The sequence below is a fragment of the Myotis nattereri genome (genome assembly GCF_964212035.1).
Source record: "Myotis nattereri genome assembly, chromosome: 9".
In the NCBI taxonomy this organism is placed as follows: Eukaryota; Metazoa; Chordata; class Mammalia; order Chiroptera; family Vespertilionidae; genus Myotis; species Myotis nattereri.
The window spans coordinates 38,938,778-38,951,459 of record NC_138084.1 but is presented as its reverse complement, the minus strand read 5'-3'; the positions used below and the strand labels follow the sequence as shown (position 1 = coordinate 38,951,459).

Below are 12,682 nucleotides of genomic sequence, written 5' to 3'. Positions count from 1 at the left end.
TATTTCACTTCACATGATATTCTCAAAATCCATCCATGTTGTTGCAAATGGCAATATTTCATCTTTTTAATGACTAAGTAGTATTCCATTGTATGTATGTGTTCTAGATCTTCTTTATCCAATCATTGGTGGAAGGACATTTAGGTTGTTTCCATGTCTTGGCTATTGTAAATTAATAGTTTAAGAAACAAGTAGTTTGCCCTGACTGGTTTGGCTCAGTGGATAGAGTTTCGGCCTGCGGACTGTAAGGTCCTGGGTTTGATTCTGGTCAAGGGCATGTACCTTGGTTGCAGGCACGTCCCCAGTAGGGGGTGTGCAGGAGGCAGCTGATCAATGTTTCTCTCTCATCGCTGTTTCTAACTCTCTATCCCTCTCCCTTCCTCTCTGTAAAAAAAACAATAAAAATATATATTAAAAAAAAGAAACAAGTAGTTAAAGAAACAGTTGTATACAAAATGATCTTTTAACTGATAATTATCCTCACAAAAGAAATGCTTTGACTTTATGTCCACTAAAAGAGTATCCTATATAATAAAAGCCTAATATGCTAAGTGTTCAGTCGTCCAGTCGGCCATTCAACCAATCAAAGTGTAATATGCTAATGATATGCTAAGGCCTCTCAACTGCTCGCTATGACGTGGTGCACTGACCACCAGGGGGCAGATGCTCCAACTGGTAGGTTAGCTTGCTCCTGGGGTCCGGCCTACCAGGACTGAGCAAGACAGGCCGGACACACCCTGGAGCCCTCCCCCAGACCCTCCCCACCCCCCAATCGTGCATCCCTCCCTGGTACCTCTGCATGGCTTGTGCCCTCACACAATCCGGGACCCCTTGGGGGATGTCGGAAAGCCAGTTTCGGCCCTAATGATGGAACAACTGATCGCTGTGACGTGCACTGACCACCAGGGGGCAGACGCTCAATGCAGGAGCTGCCCCCTGGTGGTGAGTGCACTCCCACAGGGGGAGCGCCTCTCAGCCAGAAGCCAGGCTCATGGGTGGTGGCAGGAGCCTCTCCAGCCTCACAGCAGCACTAAGAATGTCCCCAGGGAGAGCGGGCCTAAGCGGTGAGTCAGACATCCTCCGAGGGCTCCCAGACTGCAAGAGGGTGCAGGCCAGGCTGAGGGACCATCCGCCCCACCACAAGTACAAGAGTTTCATGCACCAGGCCTCTAGTAACTTTAATATAACAGCACTTTCAAGACTCCTCTTGTCATGTTGATATTACGACAGTATTAACCAAGTTAAACTCTATCCCTTATGGTGATCACAGGGCACCAAAACAACCATAAACAGAAATGGGAGTGCAACTCTTCAATCAAGTTGCGTTACTCAAATAGAAAGTTGGCATCCAGATAACCCAATATCTGCTCATTGTCCTTTCTATGTAATCACCATATAAATTAAAACACAAGTTTGGTAACTTGTAAACCTCTTAGAAATAGATCAACGGATGCTTTTTGAATGACACTAGTGTGGAATTTGAAAGATGGGTGAGCATGCTCTGAAGGCTTTAGTCTGTGATTTCAAATGTAACACTAAGGGCCTTAGGGTGTCTCAGAGGGTGGAAAGATAATAAAGTTGAGGGCTCTTAAAGCTCCAGGGAATGCTTATTTACATCACTCTCAGGACCTCAGCTTTAAATATTTCTGTGAAGGAAATTTCTTTGTTCAGAACTGGGACCTAGGAGAATTGGAGTTTGTACCTTGAATCAAATAAGGCAAAAAGGCTTGGGATGAAGTCACACTGATAGGATGACTCTAGTGCTCAGGCACCAACCCACAGTTGGTGCTGTTCTTCAAGAGTGGGTCTGCAGGCTGCAGAAATCACTCCCTCCCACACTTGATCCTGGATCCTTAAACCAATGACTCCTCAGCCCTGGTTCTGCCTGGTCTCTGCCCTCAGGTGAGCGTGGGGAAACTGCTGCCAAGCTCAGTTTGTGGGATTCTGAAGTCCTGGTTGAGGGGATGAGGAGGTGCGCATGGTGTTGGGAAAGATTAACTTTGTCATTTATTCTCTTATACCTCGTTTTCCCTGCTAGACTCGCAGAGACCACAGTTCTATTCCCACTCTTCTTCTTTAGAAACTTAACCCCCAAATCCTCTTCCAGACTTTCTCCTTCAGGGATGAGGCTGTTTCTAGAGAGACCCCGGAGGCTGCACCCTCCCACATTACTTTCCTCTTGCTGTTGAAGAGCTACTGCCTGGCTCTCCCTCCCCTGCCCTCTGATGTCAGCCCTTCAGTTTTCATTGCTTCCCTCAGCTTGCATTTGTTCCACCATCTCCTACTGAACAGGTAGAAAACTGAAGGAAACAGGAACCTTGCTTTGAAAAATCCCATCAAAAGCCTCTTGATCTGGAGCACACTGAGTCTAGGGGATGTGAAGGAACCAGGATCATATGGGACACTGTTCTAGGACACTGTGGCATTGCTGCTTCTGACCCCCTTGGTGAGTAACAGCAGATGGGGGAGAGTGGGTGCAATTACAATCAGCGCTGTCCATCTAGTCCAGAGGAGGGCACTGACTCCCACTGCTGGTGCCACCCCACCTATACTCCAACACTCCAACATCCTCCCCATACAAGCCATGCATGGGGAGTCCCCCTATACCTAGCCCAGCCTTGGTCAGTATCCAATTGGCTCAGTATACAGTTACTCCTTTTGTTATGGTGAAAGATTTGGTGACCATGAGGGTTTATACATAAGAATATGAAATATTGCCCTGGCCAGTGTGGTTCAGTGGTAGAGCATTGGCCCACACACCAAAGGGTCTCAAGTTCAATTCCTGGTCAAGGGAATGTAGCTTGGTTTCAGGTTCATTCCCCAGCCCTGGTAAGGATGCATGTAGGAGGCAACCTATCGATGTGTCTCTCTCATCTCTCTCTCTCTCTCTCTCTCTCTCTCTCTCTCTCTCTCTCTCTCTTTCTCTCTCTCTCTCTCTCTCCCTCCCTCCCTTCCTCCCTCCCTTTCACTCTCTCTAAAAATCAATAGAGGACAATATCCTCTGGTGAGAATTAAGAAACAAACAAAAAATAATAAGAAATACTTATGCGAGTATATCTGTGACATGTGGATGTCTATGACTGTGTGAGATATTGTTTGTGAAGCTGACTGAATAGGTCTATGTAGCACGTTGTGTGGTGTGTGTGCAATAATCCGCATGTATGCATTTTTGTGCATCAGCATCATAATGAGACTTCTGGAAAGGCCATATTAGTTATGATGTTGTTAGGGCCTCAGGGGGATAAAATATTCATTACCCATCTCCAGTTTGGGGGAAATAGCCAGGCTTATTGAGCCCTCTATCCCTTCTTCCTTCTGCTTTTGTCCACATCTCTGGATCCTGTTCTCTATGTTAAGCTTCCCCTCCCTGCTTTCTTCTCACTTCTATCCCCTTTATTCTATTTTAACCACTCTTGATTTTTCTTCCAACAATGATAAAGAGACATCACTGTTGAATTAATTAGTAAGCTGATAATTATATCAAATCTTTAGAGTGTTAAAGAACAATTATTCCTAGTTTTTCTTGGAATGTAAATGACACAATAGTTCATCCTTTTACCTCCTTTTTCACTCATTTAGTATTCTCCTTTCCTTTTGGAGATTAAACTGTATTCTTCCCCATTCCACATATATACACATATGTACATAAATGTACAAATCCTACCTTTGAGAGATAGACAACTATTCTTTATAAATATACCGTACAGTCTCTACCTGGATTCTAATTTGTGTTGAGTGTTAAGAGTTTATCACTGTGATAAAAGTATTATTTAATGGAATCATTGAAAGAGAAAGAAAAAGTTGCACACACACACATCATTTATATGAATCATACCATCCATGTTATTTTTGCATTTTTGTAACCCAATGGTGTATTGGACATCCTTCTATATACTGTAAAATATAGATCTACTTACCTTTTAATGATGTAAGGTTATTGCGCCATCATAACAGTGATTTTTAAAAATTTATTGGGGTGACAATGTTTAACAAAATTATGTAGGTTTCAGGTATACAATTCTGTAATATATCATCTGTATATTGTATTGTGTGTTCACTACCCCAAGCAGCCATTTCTTAATGTAGTTGCCAGACATTGTTTAAATTATTTTTCATTAAGTTCTTAATTCTGTCTTATCAAGTCATGATGTTATATCCATTTTATGTCAAAAAGTTGAGGCATAAGGGAGCTAAACAAATTGTTCATGATCACAAAGCTAAGAAATGGGGGAACAAGGATCTAACCCATGTCCATGTGACTCAGACCTCTTCACTTTTACCCAAGTATCTACTATATGATTATATTGTGTAGAAAAACTATAATTTATTTAACATATCACCTGTTAGGCTGTATATTTCTCTTTTCTGGGAATAATTCTATATATAAATATCCTTTGAAACAAAGCTTTCTGCACACCTATAATTATTTTCAAAATATAAAGACCTAAAAATAGCATGGTTTAGGAAAAAATGATTAAATTAATTTGTAATTTTTAAAATATTTTCAGATTGCCTTTGAGATTTTATAAATGTACATGTTTACATTTTTCATATCTCTTTTCCCCACTCTCAAAAATACAGTGATTTCAATATTTTGCTAATTTAATGTGAGACAAAATATTAATAACTATTATTTCATTTTCATTTCTTTGATTCCAACTGAGGATGAACATTCTTTACATGGGTAGATTTTAGGCATTTGTATTTCCTTTGTAAATTGCCTATTTAACATCCTGTCTCTCCTGTGAATTACCTGTTTATAGTACTGTCTCCATCATTTCCATTTTATTTTTTATTTTTAAAAGCTCTTTGATGTTAAAAGAGTTTTCCTATTTGTTGTTTATATTTTAAATGTATGTGTTCTTCATTTAATCATCCATTTACATTTTTTATAATAAAATATGCCAACTTAGCTTAATGGTTGTGGTTTCAATAGTATTCTTAGGAGGTCCTTTCCAATGCTAAGATTGCAGAGAATACTCACCTACATTTTCTTCTAGTAATATTATGGTGTGTTTTTCATTTTGTTTTACATTAACCCATCTGGATTTATGAGAAGAATGTGATTGCTTTATTTCTAAACAGATTGCTAGATACTTAACACCATTTTAAAATAATATACCTTTCCCCTATTGAATTAGATATGTTTATCATTAATTCCTTTATATATTAGAGTTTGATTCTAAATTCTGTTTTATTCCATTAAGTTGCTGATTTTTGAGCTGGCTATTCTCCAGTATCTGAAAATGATTGTTCCAGATTTTGTTTTTTATTTGCTTCCCAGTTACTTGATCAAGTCTCAAAGTAGAAGCAATAAAGTAATAGTTTAGAGCATCCTCAATTAAGTACTGTTGAGATTTTCCTATATTTATATTTTTTCTTTATTAGCAATAGATGGCCTTTTAAAGAATAACTTTAAATACAAAAACATTAGAAAAGAAGAAAAATAACTCACCCATAAATTCAGTATCCAGTCAACCACTTTCAACATTTTGGAAAGTTTTTTTTTTTTTCCAATGTTTTCTGTGCATTTTGAAAATATACTGTATTTTTAGCTTTGGTCCCTAAGGCATTAGCAAACACATATTTGGTAAATATAAATGGAAGAAGATTGTCATTATTAATGGTATCAATAATTATTATCTGTAGGGTACAGAGGAAACAGCAGTGCTCAGATAACACCTAGATAACAAGAAACAGGGGGAAAGAAAATGACAGCCATTACTTTGGGGCTGACACTGCTGAGAACAGGTAAGTTCTTCCCTGTGGAATTTCAGAAATAATTGTGGGAGAGGAAGTGGTTCTTTGAATAATGAAGGGCACCATGCTGTACAGTACATCTCTAAGATTTATTCATCTTGCATAACTAAAACTTAGCACCCTGTTTCTTCCTCCCCCCTGACCCTGGAAACCACCATATCACTCTCTGCTTCTATGGCTTTGACCATATTGGATTCCTCATGTAAGTGACATCATATAGTCCTTCTGTATCTTATTTATTTCACTTCGCATAATGTTCTCCAGAAACATACATATTGTCACAAATAGGAGGAATTCCTCCTTTTTAAAAGGTTAGTAATATTCTATTGAGTGTATGCTCAACATTGTTTTTATCCATTCATAGTAGTCTTGACTATTGTGAATAATGCTGCAAGAAGTGTGAGAGCAAAGCTATCTCGAGATCTTGATTTCAGTTCCTCTGTATATGTACTCAGAAGTAGGATTGTTGGGTCATATGGTAGTTCTATTTATAATTTTTTTAGAAATTTCCAGAACTATTTTCCATAGTGGCTGCACCAATTTACATTTCTATCAACACTGTGCAAGCATTTCCTTTTCTCTACATTCTTGTCAACACTTGCTCTCTTCTGGGGTGTTTGTTTGTTAAATAACAGCCATCCTGCCAGGGGGAGGAGTATCTCATTGTGGTCTTGATTTCCATTTCTATGATGTTAGTGATGTTGGGTCCCTTTCCATGTACCTGTTGGCCATTTGTATGTCTTCTCTGAAGAAATGTCTAATTAGTTCCTTTGTTCATTTTAAAATTAGATTATTTGCCATTGAGTTTTATGAGTTCCTTATATATTTCAGATATTAACCCCTTATAATATATATGGTTTGCAAATATTTTTCCCATTTCATGGGTTGCTTTTTCATTTTGTTGATTATCCCCTTTTCTGTGCAGAAGCTCTTTAGTTTGATGTAGTCTGACTTGTCTATTTTTTTATGTTGTTGCTTGTGCTTTTGGTGTTATAGCCAAGGAATCATTGCTAAGACTAATGCCCAGAAGCTTTCCCCCTGTCCTTTCTTCTAGGTGTTCTATGGTTTCAGGTTTTATGTTTGAGTCTTTAATCCATTTTGAGTTCATTTTTGTATACAATGTGAGATAAGAGTCCAATTTCATTGTTTTGCATGTGGATATCCAATTTTCCCAACACCATTTATTGAAAAGACTATTATTTCCCTCTTGTGTATTGTTGGCATCCTGGTTGATGATCAGCTTACCATATCTGTGTGGCTTATTTGGGGGCTCTCTATTATGTTTCATTGGTCTATATGTCTGTTTTAAACCATTATTTTATTATATGATGTGATAAACTTATTTTCTTGTGAATATTTTCTGCAACTTATAGTATTTCTTTAGAATAGACTCATAGAATAGGATTTAGACATTGGAATAATGTTTCAGAGTATTAGATGATATTCAGTCTAGGGGACTCAGGAACTCCTAATACTACTTTAGTCCTGGTTATTTCCCCCTTAGAGTTCTACAAAAGAAATAAGAAATAATAATAAAAAAAAAAGGCACTACTCTTGTATTAATTGGACTAGTCCCTAATGTCATCAAGTTCGGAGTTCTGGTAGGCTTGAGTTCAGATACCCAATCTAGTCTAAAGTCCTTCAAGGACCTCAACTTCTCTTACAAATTAAATCCATATTATATCATCATATTACCTCTAGCTGGAAACATGCATGATACCAAAAAACAAAGGATACACCTAGACACCAATCAAAAACAAGAGAATAGAGCAAGTAAAGTTCTTAAGAGGGACCTCGTTCAACTTATAAGTTTAGTACCAAGAAGAAGACAGGAATAAAAATGGGCATAGTAACTTTACATAGTAGTAAACATGGGCCAACCAATACCCTAGAATATTACAAACTAGGTTTTCACTTCTCATGGCGGAAGCAAAGACTAATAAAAAGGTTATTTTTCCCTTCCTGACACCATTGAGAACTGGTCAAAGCATGTGAATATTTAACTTTTTAATGTATTTGACAAAATGATTTTCCAGAGAGATTGCACTAATTTTTTAACCACTTGCATTGTACAAAAATGTCTAAACCTTCATTTTACAGCTAATGAATTCTGCCACTTATGAATTATGTGATTTGGGGAAAGTAGCTTAATCTCTCTATGCCTATTTCCTCATCTGCAAAATAAGATAATAGTGTCTACCTCATAATCTACACTAATAAAAGAGAAAAATGGTAATTGGCGTACGGCAATACCGTTTTCATTGGCTAATCAGGGCTATATGCAAATTAACTGCCAACTAAGATTGGCAGTTAACTGCCAACAAAATGGCGGCTAATTTGCATATGTAGGCACAATGCAGGGAGGCGAAAGGGAAAGCAGGAAGAAGCCCCCTGCCACTGACAGTGACCGGAAACCCAGGGGGGAATCAGGTGCCTTTTCCGCCCTGGCCAGTGATAGCAGGAAGTAGGGGTGGAGCCAGCGATGGGAGCTGGGCACCGTCGAAGCTGGCAGTCCCAGGAGCTAGGGGTCCCTTGCCTGGGCCTAAAGCGAATCCCACGATCGCGGCGCCCCCCGCTGCCACTGCAGGTCCCCGCTGCCCGGGCCGGGCGCCTAGGCCAGAGGCGTTAGGCCTGGGCAGGGGCGGAGCCTGCAACCACGGGGAGCTGGGGGTCCCCTGCCCAGGCCTGACACCTCTGCCGGAGGCCTCAGGCCTGGTCAAGGGGCCGATCCAGTGATTGGTGATCGGAGGGTGATGAGGGTCAACTCCTCTGGCCGAGGCATCAGGCCTGGGTCGGGGGCGGAGCCGGGGATTGGGGGGATATGATGGTCCCCTTGCCCAGGCCTGAAGCCTGGGTCAGAGGCATCAGGCTTGGGCGGGGGGTGGAGCAAGTGATCAGAGGGAGATGGGGGTCCCGTGTCCAAGCCTGACACCTCTGGCGGAGGCGTCAGGCCTGGGCAAGGGGCCAATCAGGCGATCGGATGGTGATGGGGGTCAACGCCTGAGGGCTCCCAGTATGTGAGAGGGGGCAGGCTGGGCTGAGGGACACTCTCCCCCCCACCACCACCACCACACCCAGTGCACGAATTTCGTGCACCGGGCCCCTAGTGTAATTATATTACTCATGTTGCCAGCCGAAAGGTAATATGCTGAAAAAAGTTGAGGTTCTTAAATTAATGCCTGTCATAGGTTAAATGCTCAATAAAATACTAGTTATTATTTTTGTGGTGGTCATTACTATTAAAATCTTACCTAATTGTCCAAGTGAAAAATATTTATCTCTCATTGTTGTTATACTTATTGACTTATAATAATATGGAATATTTTTCTTATTAGTAGACATTGCACTTCTTTTTAAGTAATCTATATCCTTGGACTCAACAATTTTCATAGTGTTTTAAAAATAAGGAATCTTAATGTAATGAAGTACTTTAACTTTTGTCTGTCATCTCCCTTGAATACTTTCCTCAGCTCATAGTTATCTTTTAAATTTGTCTTTGATATTATCTCATTATAGTCCTTGATTTATGTTGTAAACTCTGCATGTTTTCTTAGAAAGCTTTTATGTTTTTCAACCTGGTCCTATCCAGATATCACAACAATTTGGGTTAGGGTTAGGGTTAGGCTTATTTTTTCTTTTTTATTGTTCTAGTTTTAATATTTTACGCTTTAATCAAAATAGAATGGCCCTTAGTGTGTGATATGCTAAAGGTTATTTTTAAACACAAGTACAGTTTGCTGTTTTTTAAGAGGTCAAATTAAATTTGATGCCTGAAAACTATTTCATGTTTTTTGAGGATATGTAATAAGTAAATATGTAGTATTTTTGAACAGTTAGTATATAGTTTTATGCATGGCAATAGTCCTAACAACATACAGAGTCATTTCCTAACAATATGGGTATAACCATTTAGTAAAAACCCCACGAACTCTAATACCCTCACATCAAAACTAGTCAGGAAGGCTTTAATAAAGGTTCTGTGTATTTTTTAAAGGGGACAATGGGGAGAAGATTTTTGGGGGAAATTGGATTTAAATTATCACCAAATAATAAGAATAAAAATATTATATTTAGTATTAATTAGAATAAATTTGATAAGAAAAAAGGTAATACTATCCAATTAGGTGTCAGTTTTAAATGAGCCTCTTCTACAGGACTTCAAATCACGAACCCAAAGTTTTTCTTTTTGTTGGTGCCAAACAGGTTAACAGGCATAACTCTCAATGGGAGAAGAAAACCAAACCTTTGTGACTGAGTTCATCCTCCTTGGCCTTTCAAGGGATTTGCAGACCCAGATCCTGCTGTTTATTCTTTTTCTCATCATCTATCTGTTGACCGTGCTTGGCAATTTGCTGATTATCATTCTCATCTTCGTGGACTCTCGACTGCACACGCCCATGTACTTTTTTCTTAGAAACCTCTCTTTCGCAGACCTTTGTTTTTCTACTAGCATTGTCCCCCAGGTGTTGGTCCACTTCCTGGTAAATAGGAAGGCGATTTCTTTCCTGGGGTGTATGACACAGGTAATTGTCTTCCTTCTGGTTGGGTGTACAGAGTGTGCTCTGCTGGCAGTGATGTCCTATGACCGGTACGTGGCTGTCTGCAAGCCCCTGCACTACTCCACCATCATGACGCAACAGGTGTGTCTCCAGCTGGCGGTGGCATCCTGGGCCAGCGGGGCATTAGTGTCTCTGGTGGACACCACCTTTACTTTCCAACTCCCCTATCGAGGACAGAACATTATCAATCACTACTTTTGCGAGCCTCCTGCGCTCCTGAAGCTGGCGTCAGCAGATACCTACAGCACGGAAATGGCCATCTTTGCCATGGGCGTGGTCATCCTCCTGGCGCCTGTCTCCCTGATCCTTGTCTCCTACTGGCATATTATCGCCACTGTGGTCCAGATGCAGTCTGGGGAGGGGAGGCTCAAGGCCTTCTCCACCTGTGGCTCCCATCTCATTGTCGTTGTCCTCTTCTATGGATCCGGAATATTCACCTACATGCGGCCAAACTCCAAGACCATAAAAGAGCGGGATAAGATGATATCTGTGTTCTATACAGTGGTCACACCAATGTTGAACCCCATAATTTATAGCCTGAGAAACAAGGATGTCAAAGGGGCTCTCGGGAAACTAATTGGAAGAAAGTCTCTTTCTCAGAGGGAGTGACCTCTGGGTGTGACTTTTAGAGCTCTGGTAACATCCTTACAGAAGGAGCAGGACTTCGATAGGCAGCTATGAATTAGGTCATTTCAGGGAGAAGCATGAACGTGAAGGACATGTTCTAGGAACTGTGAACACTGCACCCTAAGCTAGGACATAGGGAAGAAGTGAAAGGATGAACAGTTAGGTTACATCCTGAATATGAGAACCCTTGTGTTATTTTAATATGTTTATTTATTGATTTTTTAGAGAGAGAGGAAGGGAGAGGGATAGATAGAAACATTCATGGATTGGCTGCCTCCTGTACTGGGGGGAGGGTGTGGAGCCTGCAACCCTGCCATGTGTCCTGACTGGAATCAAACTGGCTACTTCTCGGTTCCTGGGTCAAGGCTCAGCCGCTGAGCTACATCGGCAGGGCATCGCATCGTGTTATTTAAAAGGAGCTTGTGGTTAATTCATCTAACATGAAGATGTTTTAAGCATGATCCAAATTGAACTATGTTGAAATAATCTCTAATATGAATTGCATGCATGATTCTAATATCAAAGAATATTCTAATATCAAATTTGGATGTCCCAGGAATGCAAACCTAGGAATAGGCTCTAATTAAAACATTAAAAATATCTGGAAGTCTTTAATACTGGGATGATGGACAAGAGGATTTCAGCTTGTAGAAAGGTACTAGCAGCAATAATATTTTCTAATTCATAATGTTCTCTCTGAAAGCTCCAAAAAAAAAAAGATTTTTATATCATCAATCCACATTTCATATAATCATGGGTATCAGAGTAAAAAAAATTCAACAGTCATCTAATCCAACCATATGTCTGAGGCTTAAACCACCCCATAATATCTTTATTGAATCAACTGCCTAGCATTTGCCTAAACAAGAATGATATAGTTAGTTACTCTCTTGGATTATCCTCCTTCATATATAGATAGTTTTTCTATTATAAATATGTTCTTCATGGCAGGTTAAAACCAACTTTCTTGAATCTTCAACCCACTTTTTCTAGTTTTACTCCTAAACATTTTTATTATCCTTCCATACCACAACTCACTAAATATACTAGTTTCTACTAGTATATTTACCCCAAATTAGTTATCACACAACCACCCACTTTTTAAGATTCCTTTATCTAACATAACTGCTATCCCCACTGTCCAAATTCTGAACCCACCGAATCCTGAACAAAATGAAATGCTTACTGTTTTAAGGCACTACGTTTTAAGATGGTTTGTTATGCAGCAATGGATAACTGAATCCCTAAGAGAATCATGCTCCCGTTTATTCCATCAAAACAGATGCCAGTGGGCCTTTTTCACTACCAGTGAAGAGCTGTCTGCTTGAAACTACTACTTCTCAGTCTATGGAGGGAGAAAGGCAATAAAGGGCCAGAAAGCTCCTAAAGAAAAAAATATTTAGTAAACTCCCCCCAAGATAATAATTAATATGATGTGTCTCTCATGGGCCTTAATTTCAAGTAACAAAAACTGACTATGCATGATAAAAACTAAAAGAACTAATATTGAAATGAATGTAATTCTTGTCCTGCAGCCACAATCATAGACCCAAACCATCTCACAGTACTGCTACTCAGCACTAGATGGCACACTTCACACTGCCAAGACGATCAGTGCAGGACCAGGGAGCAGGAGAGGCAGAGGGTGAGGGAGAAGGAGAGGATATTAAGGTAGTCCTCATCTGACTGTGTTTACTAGTATATTCCCAATTGCTGGTACAGTATCTGCCACATAT

At 39.9% G+C, this 12,682-nt stretch overlaps 1 protein-coding gene across 1 annotated transcript; it reads left to right on the top strand.

Annotated features, from left to right (window-relative positions):
- Nucleotides 1-9,983: 9,983 nt before the first annotated feature.
- Nucleotides 9,984-10,928, top strand: OR2D3 (olfactory receptor family 2 subfamily D member 3; the record flags this gene model as incomplete). Its single annotated transcript, XM_081099116.1, has 1 exon — nucleotides 9,984-10,928. The coding sequence occupies one exon, from the start codon at nucleotides 9,984-9,986 to the stop codon at nucleotides 10,926-10,928; it is 945 nt and encodes a 314-aa protein (XP_080955242.1).
- Between the last annotated feature and the right edge of the window lie 1,754 nt (nucleotides 10,929-12,682).